The 27225-nt window shown below is 44.9% G+C and overlaps 1 protein-coding gene across 3 annotated transcripts in view; it reads left to right on the forward strand.

Moving 5' to 3' along the window:
• Nucleotides 1-27225, forward strand: part of LOC124621797 (DNA-directed RNA polymerase III subunit RPC3) — a 107100-nt gene that overhangs the window by 63117 nt on the left and 16758 nt on the right. For all 3 annotated transcript variants that reach the window (XM_047147231.1, XM_047147232.1, XM_047147230.1), the window contains one exon: nucleotides 25757-25910. In XM_047147231.1, the coding sequence (XP_047003187.1) occupies nucleotides 25757-25910 (154 nt within the window). The remainder of the gene's footprint in view (nucleotides 1-25756; nucleotides 25911-27225) is intronic.

Here is a 27225-nt window from a genome sequence, read left to right on the forward strand (position 1 = left end):
ACGTTTGAAGTTCTCTAACGCTATAGATACAGCAATAAGGAATAGCGCAGTAGGCAGTACAGTTGAAGAGGAACGGACATCTCTAAAAAGGGCCATCACAGAAGTTGGGAAGGAAAACATAGGTACAAAGAAGGTAGCTGCGAAGAAACCATGGGTAACAGAAGGAATACTTCAGTTGATTGATGAAAGGAGGAAGTACAAACATGTTCCGGGAAAATCAGGAATACAGAAATACAAGTCGCTGAGGAATGAAATAAATAGGAAGTGCAGGGAAGCTAAGACGAAATGGCTACAGAAAAAATGTGAAGACATCGAAAAAGATATGATTGTCGGAAGGACAGACTCAGCATACAGGAAAGTCAAAATAATCTTTGGTGACATTAAAAGCAACGATGGTAACATTAAGGGTGCAATGGGAATTCCACTGTTAAATGCAGAGGAGAGAGCAGATAGGTGGAAAGAATACATTGAAAGCCTCTATGAGGGTGAAAATTTGTCTGATCTGATAGAAGAAGAAACAGGAGTCGATTTAGAAGAGATAGGGGATCCAGTATTAGAATCGGAATTTAAAAAAGCTTTGGAGGACTTACAGTCAAATAAGGCAGAAGGGATAGATAAAATTCCATCAGAATTTCTAAAATCATTGGGGGAAGTGGCAACAAAACGACTATTCACGTTGGTGTGTAGAATATGAGTCTGGCGACATACCATCTGACTTTCGGAAAGGCATCATCCACACAATTCCGAAGACGGCAAGAGCTGACAAGTGCGAGAATTATCGCACAATCAGCTTAGCAGCTCATGCATCGAAGCTGCTTACAAGAATAATATACAAAAGAATGGAAAAGAAAATTGAGAATGCGCTAGGTGACGATCAGGTTGGCTTTAGGAAAAGTAAAGGGACGAGAGAGGCAATTCTGACGTTAAGGCTAATAATGGAAGCAAGGCTAAAGAAAAATCAAGACATGTTCATAGGATTTGTCGACCTGGAAAAAGTGTTTGACAATATAAAATGGTGCAAGCTGTTTGAGATTCTGAAAAAAGTAGGGGTAAGCTATAGGGAGAGATGGGTCATATACAATATGTACAACAACCAAGAGGGAATAATAAGAGTGGACGATCAAGAACGAAGTGCTCGTATTAAGAAGGGTGTAAGACAAGGCTGTAGCCTTTCGCCCCTACTCTTCAATCTGTACATCGAGGAAGCAATGATGGAAATAAAAGAAAGGTTCAGGAGTGGAATTAAAAGACAAGGTGAAAGGATATCAATGATACGATTCGCTGATAACATTGCTATCCTGAATGAAAGTGAAGAAGAATTAAATGATCTGCTGAACAGAATGAACAGTCTAATGAGTACACAGTATGGTTTGAGAGTAAATCGGAGAAAGACGAAGGTAATGAGAAGTAGTAGAAATGAGAACAGCGAGAAACTTAACATCAGGATTGATGGTCACGTAGTCAATGAAGTTAAGGAATTCTGCTACCTAAGCAGTAAAATAACCAATGACGGACGGAGCAAGGAGGACGTCAAAAGCAGACTCGCTATGGCAAAAAAGGCATTTCTGGCCAAGAGAAGTCTACTAATATCAAATACCGGCATTAATTTGAGGAAGAAATTTCTGAGGATGTACGTCTGGAGTACAGCATTGAATGGTAGTGAAACATGGACTGTGGGAAAACCGGAACAGAAGAGAATCGAAGCATTTGAGATGTGGTGCTATAGACGAATGTTGAAAGTTAGGTGGACTGATAAGGTAACGAATGAGGAGGTTCTACGCAGAATCGGAGAGGAAAGGAATATGTGGAAAACACTGATAAGGAGAAGGGACAGGATGATAGGACATCTGCTAAGACATGAGGGAATGGCTTCCATGGTACTACAGGGAGCTGTAGAGGGCAAGAACTGTAGAGGAAGGCAGAGATTGGAATACGTCAAGCAAATAATTGAGGATGTAGGTTGCAAGTGCTACTCTGAGATGAAGAGGTTAGCACAGGAAAGGAATTCATGGCGGGCCGCATCAAACCAGTCAGTAGACTGATGACAAAAAAAAAAAAAATTGGAGAGTGCTTCACACACTGTGTGTAAACATGAGCATACCGCACCAAGGCACTCAATCTTGGCTTGGCAGCCGTTGAGAATGAAGCCCTTGTTGGATGTTACCGCCAAGTGCGAATTGCTGCAGTTATTCGGTTTTTGAATGCAAAGGGCACTGCTCTGATTGAAATCCATCGCCAATCGGCGGAAGTGTATGGTGAGTCATGCATGGATGTCAAAAATGTTCGTAAGTGGTGTAGTGTTTGCAGCTGGTCGGACCAAAATTCACGACGAACAAGGGAGCGGAAGACTGTCAATTTCTGAGGTGACAGTGTTGAAGGTTGAGCAAAGCATGCGTGAAGATTGGCGGATCATTCTCGATAATCTCTGCACGTTGGTTCTTGAGGTTTCCCAAAGCACTGCTCACAGAATTTTAACAGAAACATTGAACTACCAGAAGGTGTGCGCAAGATGGGTACCAAGCATGCTGACTGAGGACCACATGCGACAACGAGTTGATGCTTCCCTGCGCATTTCTTCACCGCCTTGCAGCCGAACAGGACAACTTTCTTGACTCAATTGTCATGGGTGACAAAACCTGGGCATACCGCTTTACACCTGGTACCAAACAGCAATCACACCAATGGCGGCACCCTTCTTCGCCAAAGCCGTGGAAATTCAAACAAACACAGTCTGCTGGTAAAGTCTTGACAACCATTTTTTGGGATCGGAAAGGGGTACTGTTGGTTGACTTAATGCCCACTGGGACCACAGTTAATGCTGACAAGTACTGTGAGACTTTGAAGAAACTCAGATGGACAATTCAGAACCGGAGAAGAGGAATGTTGAGCAAGGGCGTACACATTCTCCATGACAACACTTGCCCACACATCGCTCAGCAAACCAGTGCTCTCCTGCAACAGTTTCAGTGGAACATAATCACCCACCCGCCCACCCACCCACCTACCCACCCACCCTATACTCCTGACTTCACCTGTTCCCTAGGTTAAAAGAACATTTGACCGGAAAGCGATTCAGCTCTGATGACGAGGTGAAAGAAGAGGTTCATAACTTTCTGAACAGCAAGGCGGCAAGCTGGTATGACTTGGGCATACAAAAACTACGACAGTGTCTACAAAAATGCATCAACAGAAATGTTCCAACTGAAACTGATGTAAACCATTGTAGAAATAAACAGGTCTATGTACTTACAAAAAAAATAGGAGACCTTATTTTCGGGATTACCCTCGTATTTTCACCTGGGAGAAAATGTATTTTTAACCGGGAAAAATCCGGGAATTTTTTTCTTTGTCCACGTATACACCCAGTTTCTGCTGTCCCTTATGTTCCCCCCCCCCCCCCCCCCCTCCTTGTGTGTCTTTTTTTTCACCTTTCCTTTTTAGTGTTTTTGGTCCCACTTAGTGGTTTGACCTCCTCTTCTAAATTTTGTCTCTGTACTGTAAGCCAGCTGGACTAGAACATCTCACTTATTGCCTCATCCATCTTTTCTTTGATGCCATTGTCCTTTAACCCCTGTATAGCCAGCTTGGCAGCCAGTCTGTGTGGTGGTGAGATGTGCTCTTTCGGTTGAGCGCATCTGACAACATGGGGATTACACTTCAGACACCTGATCAGCTATCTCCCCATGTATGCCTAGGAATGGTTACTTGTAATTCCAGAGCATCAGAACTGCCATCCCAGGTGGCTCTTGCTGTGAATGGGTGGTGCTCATGGGAGGAGCCCCTGGCCCCAGATTGGAGTGGGTAGTAGCATAGCGGACACTTCATATCTGAAACATACTAAGCTCCAAATGGCTATTCTTCTACAGCCGTCTCTTTAATTGGGAATGGATTGTTTAATGTTGCTCCTCGTGACTGTGCAGCCTTCCCTTCCGTGACTAACCTCTGGGAAGAGGGCCAGGCTTGGCAGCTTGGGATGGAACCCTTTTCTCCACTACCTGGTCTACACCAAGACTCGTGGAGACACTTTATTTTTATTTTTTTCATGGAAACTATTGAAGACAGGTTTTGTGAAGTGGACTCTCCATAAGATGCAGTAGGATTCACTGTTAACCAAAATTACTTCTGCAGCGCTTCATGCCTGTGACCATCTTGATGATATATCAGTGTCTGTTAATCCTCACCAGTGTTTGAACATGGCTCGAGGTGTCATTTTTCTTAGGGACCTCATCCTTCAGATTGATGAGGAACTCTGTGCCAGTCTGGAATGGTGGGGCATTGATTTTGCTTGGCATGTTCAGAAAGGCCATAATGACAATTGGCTCATGCCATTATTCTGGCATTTGAGAGGGACACCATTCTGGAGAAGATCAAGGCTATGGTTTATAGGCATAATGTGAATCTGTACATCCTGCCACCCATGAGGTATTTGTGTTTATGTTTCGGGTACATGTCTTCCCGCTTTATAGTGGACCCTCTATGCGATGAATGTGAATGCTCATTCTGAGGAGAGTTCTTATGATCTGCCTGCCACCCCTGTGCATTAATTGTTATGACATTCATTCTCGACAGTCAGCAGATTGCTCAATTTATATAAGAAGGCAAAGGAGATACAGGGGTATAAGTTCCTTGATTGTTTATCCTACGTTGAAGCTCCTCAGAAATTTGACCATCCTCTTACTGTGTCTGTGACATCTAACTTTGACTGTGTTATGACCTTTTCCTTTCCCCTTCCTCCTCCCTCCCTAGTCTTCCACTTCTCCTCTCTCTCCCCTCCCTCCCCCCCCCCCCCCCTGTGGTTCTCACAACCTCTCACAACCTCCCCTCCAGATACCACTCCCTCTACCTAGCTGGAGAAGTTTCCCCATTCTTTGGGATCTGCTGGTGATGGGGTCCCACTCCTAGTTCCCTGTCTTGGCATCTTCCAGACCAGATACCTGCTGCCACTCGTCAGCTGCCAGACACACTGTCCTTGCACCCTGGAGTCGATCACTTTCTCAGTTCCAGAGGTCGCTGAAGCTAGCGCTCTCTCTCTCTCTCTCTCTCTCTCTCTCTCTCTCTCTGGCCCTTACCCTCCTTGACGTATGAAAGAGAAGTAGGAGAAACATAAATCCCAGGACAAGTCCTCTCTGGTGCCTCCAGACATGCTGGCTGCCCCAACGTGAGTCTGACCTCTTGTTTATGGATGTTGCCCCCGACATATAGTGACCCAGCAGCGCAATGGGCTTCAGCTCAATTGCCCCCGATCATTTGGATCCCCGTTCCATGCTTATTCAGTGGAATTGTAACAGATACTACAATCACCTCTCATGTATTTTTACTCCACAGCTTGCGTTGTCCTAGGAATCTCACTTTACTGATGCTCACTCACAATCCTTCGTGGATTCTGTGTATTCTGTTGGAACCAGATTGGCCCTTTGAGGGCTTCTGGTGGCATTTGCATGTGCGTACGGACATTGTTAGGACATGTATCATCCTTCACAACACATTGGGAGTGATTGCCATCGAAGTCCACTTAGATTCTGCGGCCATGGTTTGCAATCTGTCTCTTCCCTCCTGACAGGTCACCTATTGCTGCTGCCCTCCTTCAGCAACTCTTGTCCACCTTTCCCCTCCATGGGGATTTTAATGTCGATAACCCCACATGGAGCAATGCTTTTTCATTTAGTTGGGGTCTGCTCATAAACCGGTCTCTTGCGGGCTATGACCTGTCGTCGTCTTAATGTTGGTGCTGCTTATAGCACTTTCTCTGCCAATGATCTTTTGCTCACTCCTCCTCCCTATCTACGTTAATTTTACTGGTTGCTGCGTAGTGACCTCTGTGATAGCGACCACTTCTCGATGATGCTCTCGTTCCCTCCCCACCTCCAGTTGACTACGTTACCCCACTAGGCTTTCCATTTCACTGATTCTCCTCCATATACCTCCCATGTTGTGTTTACATCCTCTTTGTGAGGTAGTATTAATGAAGGCGTCCATGACATGTCTGATACAATTATTTGCGTTGTCGGCATTGCTGTACCTCGCTCAATGGGCCATTTTCCCCCTCTGGCTGGTCTACTATTGGAGCACAGTCATCATCATCCACGATCACTGTTGAGCCTTGCAGTGCCTTTAGGCTCCCGTCCTCTTCCAGTCTTATTACCTTACCCTTTTGTGTCAAGCCTGTTACTTAATGAAACAGAGTGTGCAGGTGTGTTGGGAATGCCGTCTCTCTTCCATAGGTCCTTTTGTTCCTTCATTATGGGTGTGGGCTACGCTCCAAGGTTGCCAATGGCCATCTTCCATCCTGGGCCTTGTCGCCCTGGATGGCCTTTGTACACATCCATCTGCTATCATGGTACACCTTGTGAACCATTTTGCATTGGCGTCAGCCTATCATCTGGCCACTGCCTGCATATCTCCTCCTGAAGCTGCGGATTGAAACTTCCTGCTTAGGTTTACCCCTTGTCAGATGGAATATTACAATGAACCTTTTACTGAATGGAACTTCTTCTGGCTCTCTCTTCTTCTCACAATTCAGCCCCCGGCCCTGATTCCATCCATAACCAGTTACACCACCACCTCATTCCTCCACAACCGTATTTTTATTCACCAATTCTTGTCCCATCAGTTGTTCAGAGTTTGGGTTGGCAACATTCTCAGCTCTCTGCAGACCCAGGAGTGTGGTGTTCTACAGGATTCCATATTAAGTTTCCTCTTTTTCTCATCACTATAATGGATTTGTAGGCTCCATTGGATTGTTGGTTACCCATACTGTGTATGTGGACAATTTCTGTACCCAGGCTAGTTTCCAGTCGGTAGACTCTGCAGAGCAGCAGCTCCAGGGTGCCATCCAGCACACTTTTGCATGCACACTCTCACATGGTTTTCAATTCTCTCCCCTTAAATCACAGGTGGTACATTTGTTTCTGTACTATGGTCCATCTCGACCAAGAGATCTACCTCAATGCCCAGTGCCTGACTGTAGTCTCCCAGTTCTCTCTTTTGGGTCTTCTTTTTGACAACATGCTTACTCATTTACCCCGTGTCCCTCTTCTCAAGGATGGCTGTTTCTGTAAATTCAATATCCTTCGCTTCCTCACCCATGTCTTGGGCTGCAGATCGTTCAGCTCTTCTCTGCCTTTATTGGGCCTTAGTCCTATCCTATGTGGACTGTGATTGTCAAGTTTATGGCTCAGCTCCCCCTTCCTCATTGCTCCTCTTGGACCCAGTCCACCATTGTGGTATCCACGTAGACACCAGTGACTTTAGCACTAGCCTGTCAATAGACTTGTGGTTGGTGCTCGGATACCCCTCCCCCCATTCAGTTAGGTGGTCCCAGCTCCTGGTTTCCTCTGCCATTGCTATCTGCTCTTTCCCTGTTTATCACTTGTATTCTGTTTTTTTTAATGTCTTCTGTTGGCATGGAAAACTATTTCTTGCCTGCCATGTGTGGATTGTTTACTGGGGAACTAATGGCCATTTATCAGGCGCCCTGCTTAATTAAACGATCCTCCATGATCTGAGTTTTGTTAAGGATCGACTCAATGGATGGCCTTCAGACTATTGACTGATGTTTTTCGAACCACCCCTTTGTCTCCGTCATCCACGATCTTCTTGCTGATCTTGGCTATGCTGCTTGTTTAGTTGATTTCCTTTGGGTTCCTGGTCATGTGGTTATCTTGGGTAATGACCTTGCTGATCGTCTGGATGTGAGGCCAGCCGCCTACCCTTCCATTCTTTGTCGCCCTCCAGTGGCAGATTTATGGTGTCACTGAAATTCCTTTCCACTCAGTCGTGGGGTGATTCTTGCTGTGCCCCCCCCCCCCCCTCCCTCCCCATCTAATAAACTATGTGCGATTAAGGGGGCTCCTGCCACATGGTGTTCTTACTTCCACTTCTCCTGGTTGGAATCTACCATCCTCTGCAGTCTTTGTATTGGGCATCCCAGGTTGATCCACAATTTGTTCTCCATAATGAACAACCCCCCCCCCCCCCTCTCCCTTGTAGTTGCAGGGACCCCCTCATGGTGATCCATATTTTGCTGAACTGCCCTGGCCTTATGGCCCTTTGCACTAAATATGCCCCCTGTTTTCCTTGGCTTGGGTGTTAGCGGATGACCTTCATATGGTAATGTCTGTCCTTGGTTTTTTTCATGGAAGTGGTTTGTCATCCCAGATTTAAATACTTTAATTTCCTTCTGGAATTAGTCCCTCAGTTAGCATTGGCATTGATAGCCACCAACCTGGCCTCCAATCCAGCCAGATTCTTCCCCCCCCCCCCCCCCCCCCCCCCCACTTCCTTACTTCTGTCAAGTATTTTGTGCCATTTTGTTTCCCTTTTCTGTTGTTTTTTTCCCCCCTTGGTGGTGTTCTCTTTGTCATGGTCAGGGTATGTGGTGTGGGGAATGGGATGGGTCAATAGCAGTGCTGGCAACCTGTCGCATGTAGTACCTCTGGGGTGCCTCTGCTCTCACCACTTCCCCTCCCCCCCCTTCTCCTCCTCCTGCCCCACACCCACACCCTACTTTCTGCCCCGATATTACTTCTGTCTCTTTGTTTTTCTTTGCCTGTTTTCCTTTCCCATCAATTGGGCCGTGCTGTTGGTGTTGTACCTCCCTTAATTCTGGCCATCTTGGATCATGGGACCAATGACCTCATTGTTTGTCCCCCCCCCCCCCCCCCGCACCCCCCCCACCCCACTCCCCCCCCGACCAGCCAGCGAGATGTTACTGCTGTAATGCTTAACTTCTACAACATCTGCATTACACTGTGTAGTTACAAAGATAAAATTGTTTTGGTGGGAGATGATTGAGGGCTTTAGCTTTTGATCATTAATAGTAGTTGCAATGTTAAAGATTTGTATCTCCCTATCACCATCTTGTTTAAATTTGTTATAGACACAGATGTTAACTTTGTGCGAGCTTGATGCGGTATAGTATCTGTAGTCCGTCAGTATTCAGTTTTAAATTGTATAGACTCGACTTAAAATATAGCCCCTATTAAACTTCATTTCTTATGATTTTAACTTGAAGGCGTTATTTTATCACAGTTTTTTCATAGGCATGACAATTTTCAGCATTAATGTCATGTCTGTTGTAATCTGTAGTACACAGCAGTCTCATTAGTGTTGCTTGTTTAAGCATTGCTTTACTCGCAATTATGTTATTTCGGAACTATCACTTAATGCTTTTTCACAGTAAATTCACCTTTCTTCAGTCCAAAATTGAAATAAAGTCAGTCTAGTCTTGGAAAAGTACCCTTTGTAACAGTTTCACACACATACTGTGAAATAAAATCACCTCAAACTCAGTAGTGTAACTTCAGTAATTCAGAGATGTTGTTATTCAGTATCAGCTCCTGTGATATGTGTTTGAAATGGGATTTCAGCATAGACAACTATTTTTAAACTGAAAAAATTTACACCTAAACCAATGATTGTTGGAAAAGTTCTTGAGGTAGGATTGAAATGTTGCAGATACCTTTTTTCAGTTTCTGAATCATATTGCATAACTTTTACACACACTGGTAACACCACCATGTCTATTAATTATGTGCAGCTGATTGTGATCAAAGCTAAACAGAACACGTAATTTAATTTTACAATTCAAAGTACAATTATTTTTTCTTTTCTTTTCTGTTGTCATCATTATTAATGCTGGTTCAGGCAAGTTGCTTCTGGACGTCTTCTTTGGAAACCAACCGTCGATAAGATACCAATGTAGCCCAACAACAATGACTGCATCTTGACAGAAAGCCTGTTCCTTCCTCTGCGACAATTTCCCACACTCATAACATGAGACCAAATAACACACATATTTACAGCATATAATATTCATATAAAATATAATAAATCTTTCCTTTCATTAATGTTACAAAACTTGCAGCTACTTACTATCCATTATTGTGTGATGGACCATCACAAATGGAGTAGCATACAGACCAGTCTATCATCACATTACAAAGATTCAAGAATCGGCTTGGAATGATGGCTCTAAAAATATACAACAACCCCCTACATATCACTCCCACAGGGATCATGAGGACAAGATCAAATCAATTTCAGCACACTCACCGACACTGAAACAGTCATTCTTCCCACGCTTCAACATTAATGGAATGGGGAAAAGCCCTAGTAACTGCCACAATGGGACGTGCCCTCTGCCATGCACTTCACAGTGGTTTGCAGAGTGTGGATGTAGATTTAGATGTGGAAGATGACTACAAATGGTTCACTGTTTACAGTTAATGTCTCAAGCCGACAGTCACATTACACGATTTCAGAAAGCAATAATCACCCCCCTAGCACTGGAAGTAGACATTAATGATGATGCACTAATTGAAACTCCCTGTGTGAAATTGCTTCTGGTCTGGTTTGAGAACAAGTCAAAACAGGGTCAATGTATAGATAAAATAAGAAAAAAGCTCAGTTCAGCATGTTTTGCTCACGGAAGCATCTCTCATTGCATTTATCTAAAGACAAGTTTGTTGGATGATTCTGCATATTTTCACATCCAATATAAATGAACTGTTTATCTAGCAGAAGTGAATGTAAGAATACTGTAGAGTAGACAGCCTACGTGTTGCAGAAGTCTTTTTCAGGCTCTTGGAATTCTTACACCCCCTTTCCAATACATTTACTCTATGCTGGCTTCTGTTGCTGATAGTCAGTCAGTTTTACCTTGACTGTGATTTACACATCATAATACAAAAGACACAAATAATTTTCATGTAGACTTTGCCTCCTTGTCTGTGGTTCAGAATGGAGTTATGTACTACGGTGGTAAAATAATCAGTGCTTTCCTGTCTAACATAAAGTAGGAAATTTGGGATCCTTTTAAAGTCAAAAGAAAATTAAAAACGTATTATGGTCGTTTCACAAGTTCTGTACATGAACTTACCACAGTCTCTGGCTGCTGAAGCCAGATTGCGAGCAGCATCACATGTTGGGAGAAGCAACCTGGTATTGGGGGGTGAGGAGGAGATTGGGGCGGTAGGGGTAGGGATAGCAGAGTAGGGGTGCAGGATGGTAAGGTGCTGCTTGTGGGAGTGTACAGGGACAAGGTGGAGAGGGGTAGGGCAGCTAAGTGCAGTTGGGAGGTTAAATGGAGGACAGTGGAAACGGAGAGAAGTAAAATACTGTGGGTGCGTTGGTGGAAAAGAGGGTTGCGTAGTCCTGGAATGGGAACAGGGAAGGGGCTAGATAGGTAATAACAATGACTAATGAAGATTGAGACCAGGAGGGATACGGGAATGTAGGGTATATTGCAGGGAGAGTTCCCGCCTGTGCAATTCAGTAATGTTGGTATTGGTGGGAAGGATCCAGATGGCACAGGCTGTGAAGCAGTCACTGAAATGAAGAACATTGTGTTGGGTGACATACTTAGCAACTGGGTGATCCAGCTGGTTCTTGGCCACAGTCTGTGGTGGCCATTCATGCGGACAAACAGCTTGTTAGTTGTCATGCCCGCATAGAATGCAACATAGTGGTTGCAGCTTGGCTTATAGATGACATGGCTGGTTTCACAGGTAGTCCTGCCTTTGATGGCATAGTGACTGGACTGGTGTAGATGGTGGTAGGAGGATGTATCGGACAGGACTTGCATCTATCTCTATTGTGAGGATATGAGGCAAGTGGTTGAGAGTAGGGGTTATGGAGGGATGGGTGAGGATATTTTGTAGGTTTGGTTGGTGGCAGAATACCACTGTGGGAGGGGTAGGAAGGATAGTGGTAGGACATTCCTCATTTCAGGGCACGATGAGAGATAGTTGAAACCCTGACGGAGAATGTGATTCATATCCGTGTAATAGACCTAGATACAAGACCTGTCTCATACATCCTCCCACCACCACCACCTACTCCTGTCCAGTCTCAAGTATCATTTATCCCATCAAAGGCTGGGCTATTTGTGAAACCAGTTGTGTGATCAATAAGTTAAGCTGCAACCTCTGTGCTGCATTGTATGTGGATATGACAACCAACAAGCTGTCCGTCCACATGAATGGCCATTGACAAACTGTGACCAAGAAACAGCTAGACCATCCAGTTGCTGAGCACGCCACCCAACACAATGTTCTTCATTTCAGTGACTGCTTAAAAACCTGTGGGATCTGGATACTTCCCACCAACACCAGCTTTTCTGAAGAATTGTGCATGTGGTAAATATCCTTGCAATATCCCGTATGTTCCTGTAATCCTCCTGGTCTTGACCTTCATTAGCCATTGTCCTTACCCATCTAGCCCCTTCCCTGTTCCCATTCCAGCACTACACAGCCCTCTTTTCCACCAATGCGTCCAGTCTTTCTACTTCTCTCTTTTTCGGTTGTCCTCCGTCTAATCTCCTCTCTGCATCTATCTGCCCTACTCTCCCTCCACTTTGTCCTTGTATGCTCCCACAAGTAACACTTCACTGTCCCCCACTCCTAACATGCTATCCCTCCCCCTTCCCACCCCGCCCTCTGCATTACCTCACCACCTTTTTGCTTCTCCCATCATATGCTGTTGCTCACAGTCTGGCCCCAGCAACCAGACTGTGGTCATGTGTGTGTGAATTGCATTTGCATGAGTTTGTGTTTTGTCTATTTCTGATTGAAGCCTTGTTGACCGAATGCTTACTTTTTGATAGTCATTTTGTTGTGCGTATCTGTGATTCAGCATCTCTGTATGTGGTGAGTAACAACTATCCTTTTAATGATACTGTCATATTCCATTCTGTACACCGAAGATTGAATTGAAAAAAATAATTTGTTGTACAAAATACCTGTACAGGCCCTCATTGTAATCTCCATTGTTGCTTACGACATCTTTCCATTGTTTTAGCAACTTCTGTATTCTGGAGAGTGTATCTTTATTGGTGAGCTGTCCGATTATAAAGGTCACCTCACTGGAAGCTTCATCAGTTATATCAAAAGTTTTTCATAGTGATGACAGATATTTCAGTTCTGGCTTAAAATCTCACATACAGGTTTAATCAAGTGCAACAATCCTTTTCAGAAACTGTTTGATAACATTGAAGCAGTTCTTCTTTTACAACTTGCTTTCTGCTCATCGCTCAGGTCATGCAGAATCCATCTGGCAGCAATGTTTTTCATCTTGAACTTTTTAGTTATGATTCTGTAAACTGAAGTGACAGACATTCTGGCCTCTTGCACAGTTTCCTCGTGTTTTTCGTCAACTACCTCTCAAAATGTCATTAACAAAAACATGAGAGGTGTAGTCGGTTGCAGTTCCATTTCTTAGGTTGTCCTCAGTGTTTACCCAAACTTCATGGAAACAGGCAGACCATTACAATACTGAGCTACAATCCACTGCACTTTTAGCACACACCTCTCTCAAAATGCTAGTTTCAGACTATTTCTTTGCACATAGGGATTTGATCTTGATGTTGGAACACTGAACACTACGTTTGATCTGACTTGATTCAGTTTCTGCTTCCATTTTAAAACAAAGTTACTCAAGACATACCTGCACGAACCAGCAAACATATGTACGACCATAACACCTGAAGTCTCACTCACAACTGACTTGAATTTCACCTTTATCACACCACTGTAACTGTCCCGGCGTGCACAGTGTGCAGGACTTTTCAAATGATCCCTGTACTTTATTAGCCACTCGTCGTCGTCGTCGTCGTCGTCTTCAGTCCTGAGACTGGTTTGATGCAGCTCTCCATGCTACTCTATCCTGTGCAAGCTTTTTCATCTCCCAGTACCTACCTTAGCCAACATCCTTCTTAATCTGCTTAGTGTATTCATCTCTAGGTCTCCCTCTGCAATTTTTACCCTCCACGCTGCCCTCCAACACTAAATTGGTGATCCCCTGATGCCTCAGAACATTTCCTACCAACCGGTCCCTTCTTCTTGTCAAGTTGTGCCACAAACTCCTCTTCTCCCCAAACCTGTTCAATACTTCCTCATTAGTTATGTGATCTACCCACCTAATCTTCAGCATTCTTCTGTAGCACCACATTTCGAAAGCTTCTATTCTCTTCTTGTCCAAACTATTTGACATCCATGTTTCACTTCCATACATGGCTACACTCCATACAAATACTTTCACAAACGACTTCCTGTCACTTAAATCTATATTTGATGTTAACAAATTTCTCTTCTTCAGAAACGCTTTCCTTGCAATTCCAGTCTACATTTTATATCCTCTCTACTTCGACCATCATCAGTTATTTTCCCCCCTGCGGGTTCGGGGGTTAGAATAGGCCCGCGGTATTCCTGTCTGTCGTAAGAGGCAACTAAAAGGAGTCTCAAATGTTTCGGCCTTATGTGATAGTCCCCCCTCGGGTTTGACCTCCATCTTTCTAAATTGTTCCGAAGAGCTAGCCAATTGGGGAAGGGCGCCTTACATGGTGCACTGTATCTGTCGTGCATTGAGACCTTTAGCCGGCTTTCTCGTCGTTGCAATGGTGTCCAGCTCGTTTTCCATCTCTTGGGTGAGGATACGTCCATGGGTGCGATATCCACGCTGCACTGTGCAGTGTTGCTTTTCGCTGCGACGACGACCTCATACATTTTTGCACCTAAGATCCAGCACGGTAGCCAATCTGTTGTGGTGGGGCCGCCATGTACCCTGTTGGTTGTAGCCCCCTGACAACACAGGGATCGCTCTACTGATGCCTGCGCCGTTTACTCCCCATGTATGCCAAGGAGTAGATGCCCATCTCCCTGGAGCATCAGGACTCCCGGCAATGGCCATCCTGCCAGGTGGCCTTTGCTGTGGCTGGGTGGCGCCCATGGGGAGGGCCCTTGGTCGGAGTAGGTGGCATCAGGGTGAATGACACGCAATGAAGCGTTGCACATCATCTCTTGCTGATGGCCAGCCACCAGCAGTCTCTAAGCGTTCAAGGGCTCATTTTAAAGGTAACGTTTATGACCCCAAATCGTTCCCATCCCTGGCCACACCATGGGAGGAACGAAAGGCAATGAATGACAGTGACACATATTCGCCCCGGTATCTCGTCTGTACCAGAGCTGATGGGGAATCCTTTGCCTCCGTAAAGCCTCAGTTCTTTGTAGAGCATTTAGAGGACAAGTTTGGGGAGGTGGAGGGCTTGTCCAAAATGCGCTCTGGGTCAGTTTTGATAAAAACGGCATCGTCTGCCCAGTCACGCAGTTTACTTGCTTGTGACAAGTTGGGGGATGTTAACGTTGCCATCACACCACATAAGAGTTTAAATATGGTCCAGGAAGTTATTTTCCATAGGGACCTACTTTTGCAGTCTGATGACGAGCTGCGCGCCAACATAGAGCGTAGAGGTGTTCATTTTGTCCGGCGCGTTCGTTGAGGGTCCGAGGGACAATCAGGTTGCTACCGGTGCCTTCATCTTGGCCTTTGAGGGTGAAACATTACTGGAGAAAGTCAAGGTGATGGTCTACCGTTGTGACGTCAAGCCCTATATCCCTCCCCCGATGTGGTGCTTTAAGTGCTGGAAGTTCAGCCATATGTCTTCCCGCTGCACTTCCAGCCTCACATGTCGAGATTGCGGACGCCCATCTCATCCTGATACTCCATGTGCTCCGCCTCCCATCTGTGTCAACTGTGGAGAGCCTCATTCACCTTGCTCGCCAGACTGCAGGATCTTACAGAAAGAACGCAAAATCATGGAATATAAGACCCTGGACCGACTGACTTACACTGAGGCTAAGCGGAAATTTAAACGGCTACATCCCGTGCGCATGATGGCATCTTATGCCTCAACTGTCACTCCTGCTCCAGCTCCTTTAGCTGCACCACAAACAGTCAGCTGTCAGAGTCAGAGGACCTCACCTGCCCCCTTGACGATGGGGGCCCCTTCTCTCGCTGTTGCTCCCACACCATCTACCTCGGGAGCAGCACCCACTAAACCACCAGGGACACCAGTCCCCACTTCTAAGCCGGAGAAGCGTAAGTCTTCTTTGGCTTCTCTCGCTCGGAAGGGATCCCTTGGGTCACTCCCTTCCCAGGTTCCTACCAGCGGCACAGCAGACACCAACCAGTGGCTGAAGAAGCCACAAGTCGCTGGTCGTCGAGCTTCGCGATCATCTTCGGTCCCGGAGACTGACTCCAATAAGCCCTCTCAACGACGACAATCAAAGGAACAGCGAGAGAAAACGACATTGAAGACCCGTAAGACCAAGGCACCTGTGGTGGCACCTATTCCACCGCTACCTACAAGCTCTGCATCTGAGGATGCGGTGGAGGTTCTTGCGTCCGCTGAGGACCTCGATCTCGCTGGTCCCTCAGACGCAATGGATAGCACTTGCACAGGTGCTCCATCGGAGGCAGCAGGTGATCCAGAGGCGTAATCTGCCTTCCCAGTCCCGTCACGCCTTTCTCAGCCATGGACAAATCCATCCTCCAGTGGAACTGCAGCGGTTTCTTCCACCATCTAGCTGAGCTCTGACAACTTATCAGTTTTCACCCTTTCTTCTGCATTGCTCTTCAGGAAACTTGGTTTCCAGCAACGTGAACCCCTGCCCTCCGTGGCTATCGGGGTTATTATAAGAACCGGGCAGCTTATGAAAGGGTGTCTGCTGGCGTCTGCATATATGTCCTTGACTCTCTTCACAGCGAGTCTATCCCTGTACAAACAGCTTCAGAGGCTGTCGCTGTTCGGGTGTGGACGCCACAGGCTGTTACCGTCTGCAGTCTTTACCTTCCACCGGATGGTGGTGTCGCGCAGCATGTCCTGGCTGCGCTGATAGCCCAATTGCTGCCACCTTTCTTATTACTGGGCGACTTCAACACCCACAACCCTCTGTGGGGTGGGTCAGTGGCGACAGGTCGAGGTGCCACCATTGAGCATTTATTGGCACAGCTCGATCTTTCGCTGTTAAATGATGGTTCCTTCACACACTTCAGTGTGGCGCATGGCATGTACTCCGCCATTGACCTTTCGATCTGCAGCCCTAGCCTCTTACCTTTTGTCCAATGGAGAGTGCATGACGACCTGTGTGGTAGTGACCACTTTCCGATCTTTCTGTCACTGCCACAGCGTCAGTCTTCTGGGCGCCCTTGCAGGTGGGCAATGAATAAGGCTGACTGGGACTTGTTTTCCTCCATTGCCGCTATTGAGCCTCTCTCTAATCATGGCATTGATGCGGTGGTTCAATCGGTCACCATGGGCATCGTTACTGCCGCCGAATCTTCCATTCCCAGTTCTTCTGGGTCCCCTCGGCGGCGGACTGTGCCTTGGTGGTCGCCTGAGATCGCTGAAGTGATTAAAGATCGCCGGCGGGCGCTCCAGCGTCACAAGCGACATCCCTGCATTGAACACCTCATTACCTTCATACGTCTGCGTGCGCGGGCCCGCCGCCTTATCCGCCAAAGCAAGCAGGAGTGCTGGGAGCGGTATTTGTCCACCATTGGCCTCCATGTGTCTCCATCGCAGGTTTGGGCCAAGATCCGACGCCTCTATGGCTATCGGACCCCTGACAGCGTCCCTGTGCTCTCACTGAATGGAGCAGTTTGTACAGACTCCGACGAAATTGCCAACAGCTTGGCAGAGCATTTTGCTCTGAGTTCTGCTTCTTCAAATTACCACCTGGCCTTCCGCTCCATTAAAGACGGATGGAACGTCGGAGCCTTTCTTTTCGCACCCACCATTCTGAATCCTACAATGCTCCATTCAGTGAGTGGGAATTTCACAGTGCCCTTGCCGCTTGCCCTGATACTGCTCCTGGGCCAAATCGCATCCACTGTCAGATGCTGAAACACCTTTCAGTGGACTGCAAGTGACACCTCGTTGACCTTTACAACCGTCTCTGGGTCGAGGGTGAGTTTCCGTCGCAATGGCGGGAAAGCATTGTCATCCCTGTTTTGAAACCGGGCAAGAGCCCTTTGGAGGTGGACAGCTACCGCCCCATTAGCCTCACCAACGTTCTTTGCAAGCTCCTCAAACGGATGGTGAGCCAGCGCTTGAATTGGGTACTGGAGTCTTGGGGCCTTCTGGCTCCGTCTCAGGGTGGGTTCCGTAAAGGCCGCTCCGCCACCAACAATCTGGTGAGTCTGGAGTCGGCCATCCGTACTGCCTTTGCCCGCCGTCAGCACCTGGTCGTTGTCTTTTTCGACATGCGGAAGGCGTACGATACGACATGGCGTCATCACATACTTTCTACGCTTCATGGATGGGGTCTTCGGGGCCCTCTGCCGATCTTTATCTGAAATTTTCTGTCGTATCGTACCTTCCGCGTGCAAGTCGCGGGCTCCCATAGTTCCTCCCGAGTCCAGGAGAACGGGGTACCACAGGGATCTGTCCTCAGTGTCTGCCTGTTTTTAATCGCAATAAACGGGCTCGCTGCGGCGGTGGGAAATTCTGTCTCCACTTCCCTGTATGCTGACGACTTCTGCCTTTACTACCGCTCTACTGGCATTGCAGCTGTTGAACGTCAGCTACAGGGCGCTATCCGCAAGGCGCAGTCTTGGGCTGTAGCGCATGGTTTTCAGTTTTCGGCTGCCCTGACCCGCGTTATGCATTTCTGCCGGCGCCGGCTCGACTTGGCACAGGGCCCGAAGGACTCAGTCCCTCCAGAGGCCTTCCGCCGCCGCTTTTATTCCATCCTGGCCACGTATCAGGGCTCTGACATTGTTTACACTGACGGTTCGATGGTTGCTGGTCATGTCGGTTATGCGCTAACTCAAGGGGACCATTCCGAACAACGTTCCTTGCCGGCTGGCTGCAGCGTTTACACTACTGAGCTGGTCGCCATGTTTCGAGCCCTAGAGTATATCCGCTCCTGCTCAGGTGAGTCCTTCGTGACCTGTAGCGATTCCCTGAGCGGTTTACGAGCTCTCGGCCAGTATTTCCCTCATTCTCATCTGGTGATGGCTATCCAGGAGTCCCTGCATACTCTTGCCCGTTGCGGCCGCTCTGTGGTCGTTGTGTGGACCCCCGGTCATGTCGGTATCCTGGGCAATGAACATGTTGACAGTCTGGCGAAAGAGGCCACCAGGCAACCATCTCTGGATGTTGGCCTCCCAGAGACTGGTTTGCGAGCGGTCCTCCGCCGAAAAGTTTTTGCGCTTTGGGACGCTGAATGGCGCGATCGGATCACGCCCAATAAACTCCGTGCCATTAGGGAGACGACGACTGTGTGGCGGTCATCCATGCCAGCCAACCGCAGGGACTCAGTCATCCTTTGTCGGCTCCGCATTGGCCACTCCCGGCTGACACACAGTTACTTACTGTGTCGGGAGGACCCTCCTCTGTGTCGCTGCGGGCCGGCTTTGACAGTGGCCCACATTTTGTTGGCCTGCCCCCTTTTAGCTGTGGTCAGGCGGACATTTGCGCTGCCTGATACGGTCCCTGCCCTTTTAACTGATGACCCTGCTATGGCTGGCTTAGTTTTACATTTTATTCGGGCAGGGGGTTTTTATCATTTAATATGAGTGTTTGTTTTATTTTATTGTTTTGTGGTGATTCTGGCCTTTGGCCTACGGTTTTAAACTGAGTTTTTAATGTGTTCTCGGTGGTTGGCTTTTTCTTTTTTATTCTATGATCGGCCAACCACTGCCACACTCCGTTTGATTTTAATTTATGTCTGTTCTTTGTCCGAGTTTTTCTTGTACTGTGTTGTCTGTTGTCTCTCTTATCCATTTTTTACTTTGTGTGGTAGTTTTTAAGTTTTGGAACAAGGGACCGATGACCGTTGCAGTCTGGTCCCTTTAATCCCACAAACCAACCAACCAATCAGTTATTTTGCTCCCCAAATAGCAAAACTCCTTTACTACTTTAAGTGTCTAATTTCCTAATTTAATTCCCTCAGCACCACCCGACTTAATTCGACTACATTCCATTATCCTCGTTTTGCTTTTGTTGATGTTCATCTTATATCCTCCTTTCAAGACACTGTCCATTCCGTTCAACTGCTCTTCCAAGTCCTTTGCTGTCTCTGACAGAATTACAATGTCATCAGCGAACCTCAAAGTTTTTATTTCTTCCCCATGGATTTTAATACCTACTCCGAATTTTTCTTTTGTTTCCTTCATTGCTTGCTCAATGTACAGATTGAATAGCATCGGAGAGAGGCTACAACCCTGTCTCACTCCTTTCCCAACCACTGCTTCCCTTTCATGCCCCTCGACTCTTATAACTGCCATCTGGTTTCTGTACAAATTGTAAATAGCCTTTCGCTCCCTGTATTTTACCCCTGCCACCTTCAGAATTTGAAATAGAGTGTTCCAGTCAGCACTGTCAAAAGCTTTCTCTAAGTCTACAAATGCTAGAAACGTAGGTTTGCCTTTTCTTAATCTAGCTTCTAAGATAAGTCGTAGGGTCAGTATTGCCTCATGTGTTCCAATATTTGTACGGAATCCAAACTGATTTTCCCCAAGGTCGGCTTATACCAGTTTTTCCATTCGTTTGTAAAGAATTTATGTTAGTATTTTGCAGCTGTGACTAAAACTGATAGTTCGGTAATTTTCACATCTGTCAACACCTGCTTTCTTTGGGATTGGAATTATTATATTCTTCTTCAAGTCTGAGGGAATTTCGCCTGTTTCATACATCTTGCTCACCAGATGCCCAAGGCTGTCAGTAGTTCTAATGGAATGTTGTCTACTTCTGGGGCCTTGTTACGACTTAGGTCTTTCAGTGCTCTATCAATCTCTTCATGCAGTATCATATCTCCCATTTCATCTTCATCTACATCCTCTTCCATTTCCATAAAATTGCCCTCAAGTACCTTGCCCTTGTATAGACCCTCTATATACTCCTTCCACCATTCTGCTTTCTCTTCTTTGCCTAGAACTGGGTTTCCATCTGAGCTCCTGATATTCATACAAGTGGTTCTCTTTTCTCCAAAGGTCCCTTTAATTTTCCTGTAGGCAGTATCTATCTTACCCCTAGTGACACGTGCCACTACATTCTTATATTGTCCTCTAGCCATGCCTGCTTAGCCATTTTGCACTTCCTGTCGATCTCATTTTTAAGACGTTTTATTCCTTTTTGCTTGCTTCATTTACTGCATTTTTCTATTTTCTTCTTTCATCAATTAAATTCAATATTTCTTCTGTCGCCCAAGGATTTCTACTAGCCCTCGTCTTTTTACCTATTTGATCCTCTGCTGCCTTCACTACTCCATCCCTCAAAGCTACCCATCCTTCTTCTACTGTATTTCTTTCCCCCATTCCTGTCAATTGTTCCCTTATGCTCTCCCTGAAACACTGTACAACCTCTCGTTTAGTCAGTTTATCCAGGTCCCATCGCCTTCAACTCCCACCTTTTTGCAGTTTCTTCAGTTTTAATCTACAGTTCATAACCAATAGATTGTGGTCAGAGTCCACATCTGCTCCTGGAAATGTCTTCCAATTTAAAACCTGGTTCCTAAATCTCTGTCTTACCATTATATAATCTGTCTGAAACCTGTCAGTATCTCCAGGCTTCTTCCATGTATAAAATCTTCTTTTGTGTTTCTTGAACCAAGTGATAGCTATGATTAAGTTGTGCTCTGTGCAAAATTCTACCAGGCAGCTTCCTCTTTCATTTCTTCCCCCAATCGATATTCACCTACTATGTGAATGCATTATTGTGGCCAAGATAGACACAAAGCCCATGCCTACTACAGTAGTACAAGTTTATATGCCAACTAGCTCTGCAGATGATGAAGAAATTGATGAAATGTATGATGAGATAAAAGAAATTATTCAGATAGTGAAGGGAGACAAAAATTTAATCGTCATAGGTGACTGGAATTCGACAGTAGGAAAAGGAAGAGAATTAATAGTAGGTGAATATGGATTGGGGCTAAGAAATGCAAGAGGAAGCCGTCTAGTAGAATTTTGCACAGAGCACAACTTAATCATAGCTAACACTTGGTTCAAGAATAACGAAAGAGGATTGTATACATGGGAGAACCCTGGAGATACTAGAAGGTTTCAGATAGATTATATAATGGTAAGACGGAGATTTAGGAACCAGGTTTTAAATTGGAATACATTTCCAGGGGCAGATGTGGACTCTGACCACAATCTATTGGTTATGAACTGTAGATTAAAACTGAAGAACCTGCAAAAAGATGGGAATTTAAGGAGATGGAACCTGGATAAACTGACTAAACGAGAGGTTGTACAGAGTTTCAGGGAGAGCATAAGGGAACAATTGACAGGAATGGTGGAAAGAAATACAGTAGAAGAAGAATGGGAAGCTCTGAGGGATGAAGTAGTGAAGGCAGCAGAGGATCAAATAGGTAAAAAGACGAGGGCTAGTAGAAATCCTCGGGGAACAGCAGAGATCTGAATTTAATTGATGAAAGGAGAAAATACAAAAATGCTGTAAGTGAAGCAGGCAAAAAGCAATACAAATGTCTCAAAAATGAGATCGACAGAAAGTGCAAAATGGCTATGCAGGGATGGCTAGAGAACAAATGTAAGGATGTAGAGGCTTATCTCATGAGGGGTAGGATAGATACTGCCTACAGGAACATTAGAGGGACCTTTGGAGAAAAGAGAACCACTTGCATGAATATCAAGAGCTCAGATGGAAACCCAGTTCTAAGCAAAGAAGGGAAAGCAGAAAGGTGGACGGAGCATATAGAGGGTCTATACAGGGGCGATGTTCTTGAGGACAATATTATGGAAATGGAAGAGGATGTAGATGAAGATGAAATGGGAGCTATGATAATGCCTGAAGAGTTTGATAGACCACTGAAAGACGTAAGTCGAAACAAGGCCCCGGGAGTAGACAACATTCCATTAAAACTACTGATGGCCTTGGGAGAGCCAGTCCTGACAAAACTGTACCATCTGGTGAGCAAGATGTATGAGACAGGCGAAATTCCCTCAGACTTGAAGAAGAATATAATAATTCCAATCCCAAAGAAAGCAGGTGTTGACAGATGTGAAAATTACCGAACTATCAGTTTAATAAGTCACAGCTGCAAAATACTAACATAAATTCTTTACAAACGAATGGAAAAACTGGTATAGGCCGACCTTTGGGAAGATCAGTTTGGATTCCGTAGAAATATTGGAACACGTGAGGCATTACAGACCCTACGACTTATCTTAGAAGAAAGATTAAGGAATAGCAAACCTACGTTTCTAGCATTTGTAGACTTAGAGAAAGCTTTTGACACTTTTGACTGGAATACTCTCTTTCAAATACTGAAGGTGGCATTGGTAAAACACAGGGTGCGAAAGGCTATTTACGATTTGTACAGAAAGCAAATGGCAGTTACAAGAGTCGAGGGATGTGAAAGGGAAGCAGTGGTTGGGAATGGAGTGAGACAGAGTTGTAACCTTTCCTCGATGTTATTCAATCTGTATATTGAGCAAGCAGTAAAGGAAACAAAAGAAAAGTTCGGAGTAGGTATTAAAATCCATGGAGAAGGAATAAAAACTCTGAGGTTCGCCGATGACATTGTAATTCTGTCAGAGACAGCAAAGGACTTGGAAGAGCATTTGAACGGAATGGACAGTGTCTTGAAAGGAGGGTATAAGATGAACATCAACAAAAGCAAAACAAGGATAATGGAATGTAGTCGAATTAAGTCGGGTGATGCTGAGAAATTAGATTAGGAAATGAGACACTTAAAGTAGTGAAGGAGTTTTGCTTTTTGGGAAACAAAATAACTGATGATGGTTGAAGTAGAGAGGATTATAAAATGTAGACTGGCAATGGCAAGGAAAGAATTTCTGAAGAAGAAAAATTTGTTAACATCGAGTGTAGATTTAAGTGTCAGGAAGTCGTTTCTGAAAGTATTTGTATGGAGTGTAGCCATGTATGGATGTGAAACGTGGACGATAAATAGTTTAGACAAGAAGAGAATAGAAGATTTTGAAATGTGCTGCTACAGAAGAATGCTGAAGATTAGATGGGTAGATCACATAACTAATGAGGAGGTATTGAATAGAATTGAAGAGAAGAGAAATTTGTGGCACCATTTGACTAGAAGAAGCGATCGCTTGATAGGACATATTCTGAGGCATCAAGGGATCACCAATTTAGTATTGGAGGGCAGTGTGGAGGGTAAAAATCGTAGAGGGATACCAAGAGATGAATAGACTAAGCGGATTCAGAAGGATTTAGGCTGCAGTAGGTACTGGGAGATGAAGAAGCTTGCACAGGATAGAGTAGCATGGAGAGCTGCATCAAACCAGTCTCAGGACTGAAGACCACGTCAACAACATGTTTCCTTCTCTTCCTTTTCCTACTATTGAATTCCAGTCACCCATGACTATTAAATTTTCGTCTCCCTTCACTATCTGAATAATTTCTTTTATCTCATCATACATTTCTTCAATTCCTTCCTCATCTGCAGAGCTAGCTGGCATATAAACTTATTCTACTGTAGTAGGTGTGGGGTTCGTGTCTTATCTTGGCCACAATAATGCGTTCACTATGCTGTTTGTAGTAGCTTACCCGCACTCCTATTTTTTTATTCATTTTTTTGTATTTATGACCCTGTACTCACCTGACCAAAAGTCTTGTTTCTCCTGCCACTGAACTTCGCTAATTCCCACTATATCTGACTTTAACCTATCCATTTCCCTTTTTAAATTTTCTAACCTACCTGCCCGATTGAGGGATCTGACATTCCACGCTCCGATCCGTAGAACGCCAGGTTTCTTTCTCCTGATAACGACGTCCTCTTGAGTAGTCCCCGCCTGGAGACCCGAATGGGGGACTATTTTACCTCCAGAATATTTTACCCAAGAGGACGCCATCATCATTTAACCATACAATAAAGCTGCATGCCTCGGGAAAAATTACGACTGTAGTTTCCCCCTTGCTTTCAGTCATTCGCAGTACCAGCATAGCAAGGCCATTTTGGTTAGTGTTACAAGGCCAGATCAGTCAATCATCCAGACTGTTGCCCCTGCAACTACTGAAAAGGCTGCTGCCCCTCTTCAGGAACCACACGTTTGTCTGGCCTCTCAACAGATACCCCTCCGTTGTGGTTGCACCTACTGTACGGCTATCTGTATCGCTGAGGCACGCAAGCCTCCCCACCAACGGCAAGGTCTATGGTTCATGGAGGGTCAGTATTAGCCACTCATTCTGCAAATAATCTGAAGCTCTATATTCATAGATTAAACAGTTCTGTTTACTACGTTTCAAACAGCGGTGTTGGCAATCGACCTGTATGACAAGAAGTAATATCCTGTAAATAGGGCTCAATATTTACAGATATACAGAAATATTTATTTGAAGAACACCATTCTAATCAAGTAAATATTAAGTACTAACAGCAGATAAACAGCAGCAAACTGAGATAGCACTAGTTCTCGAAGTAGCAGTTTTCTTGCTAAATCACTCAATAAATTTTGATGGTATAAGTGTGAATATCATTAAGCAGTATAATGGTAGTTTATTGTTCAGACAGTGTAGTGATTAAACTTCTATGATTTCGTTGTCATTTGTTCATTTATACCTTGACTTGTTCCACATCCCTAAAGGTTCTCCTTGACAGGATCTATGGATAATGATGAATCTATCAACAGATAAGAGCCTGTGTTAAATTTGAAAGTCAAGTTGAGAGGCATTTTTTGTTTGTAGTTTGAGTTGCATTCTGAGAAGTGCTCAGATAGTTTAGATGAGAGTGAATCACCAATGAAAGCTATGGATGGTTCCCTCATTCATAACATTCTGTAACTGTCCTCATGAAGAACAACTTTCAGGTTTTGGAACGAGTTTTTCAATCCCAATGGGGTTGCTGCTGCTAATGTTGATGTAATGTGTGTTGTCATAGACTGAAATTTTGTAATTGCACTATTTTGACCAAAGTATTGTGGCTTAGGCTTATTTTGAGGAGTTCGAAGTCACTTACGTGCATTAAAAATGTTTCAGAGGAAGATTCAAGTCAGTTCGTGGGCAAGGATGGGGACAGTGGTGGAGGACAGTATGTCCTTAATATAAAGGAAGCCTTCACTCAGCTGACTTGGACAACTATTGAAAACACCGTTTTGGAACGCTTTGGTTCAAAAGCAGCAAGGATATTTAGGTATGTGTGTTTGACATAGGTGTTATTGGCTAAGTCACTAATTTTTTTACAAGAAGATCCCCACTTTTGAAGGTGGGGCACAGTGCATAACACAAAGCAAAATTGAGTCCACAAAGCATTCAGTAAATGTTGTCACGCAATTGCTTGTTGAAATTAGCAGTGATAGTTCAGGCCTGACCAGAATGCCCCCCCAACACACACACACACACACACACACACACACACACACACACACACACCTTCCAACCCAACCTAAAAATGCCATGTTGAAATGTCTGCACTAGGGCAATGGACAGCCATCTTGCCTCACATATTCCCAGAACAGCAAGCTGTGGCTGGATTCTTGTCAAGCTATACTGCTCTGCTTTCATCCTGTTTTCCAGTGTACCTGAGCAGTATGAAATTGAATTTAAATTCTTCCTCATTCTCAACTGTGGTAAGCTATGGGTTTCATATGTACTTGCAGGGGCTCCCGTGTAACTCCTGAATCAGAAAGGTGGACAGTGCTTACAACAAAGACAAGTCGCTCATTTTATTGAATTTGTGTATGCTGGAATAAAATTCTCACATTACCAAGGGAGTCTTTACAAATGTATTGATCCTACATTCGTAAGAGGAGGGACATTAGAAAGACAGCAAGACGTTAGAATGAGAAATAAAAAAACAACACACTGAAAATTATTTTAAAAGAAAATGGCACTACTGATGTACTAAAACAAGGTAGTCACCATACAGATTGGCCAACAACGTGCCATGTCACTGACGGTTAGATTATGCTCGTTCACTGGAGATTCTGAACTGAAGATAGCAATTAAACAGGACTTGAACAGCGATATTTTGCTAGTCAAAGTTGATTCCAGTTGAGGGAGGAATAATCTGCTGGTAACATCTATACAGGTCACAGTTCCAAGTTCAACGTGATCAGAGTTCATTTTTTTCTGCTAATCCAAGGTCAACTGCTTTGCAAAAATCACTGCTTTTGAAGAAATTGCACATTAATGCCGTTCAAGGCATGAACAAATTTTTACCCATCAGAGAAGTTGGTTCAGAACATACAAAATGTATTTGGACTGTTTTAGAGATGTGGAAAGACTGACTCTTTGTTAGATGACAGTGCTGATGGAAATGAGTGAGATGGTAGAACAGACGCCTAAAGATACAACTGATGCTCAGAACAAAATCCTCTTCCATTTCATTTCTTCTCAATAGATGAGGAGCATCCTGTGCACGCGGGAGGTGAGTGGTTTGAGGTGACCAAAAAGAAGTTGCATTTTGTGAAATCACTTTCTCATGGTGTACCTCTTTCTACTGTGAA

Source organism: Schistocerca americana, chromosome 7 (genome assembly GCF_021461395.2).
Source record: "Schistocerca americana isolate TAMUIC-IGC-003095 chromosome 7, iqSchAmer2.1, whole genome shotgun sequence".
NCBI lineage: Eukaryota > Metazoa > Arthropoda > Insecta > Orthoptera > Acrididae > Schistocerca > Schistocerca americana.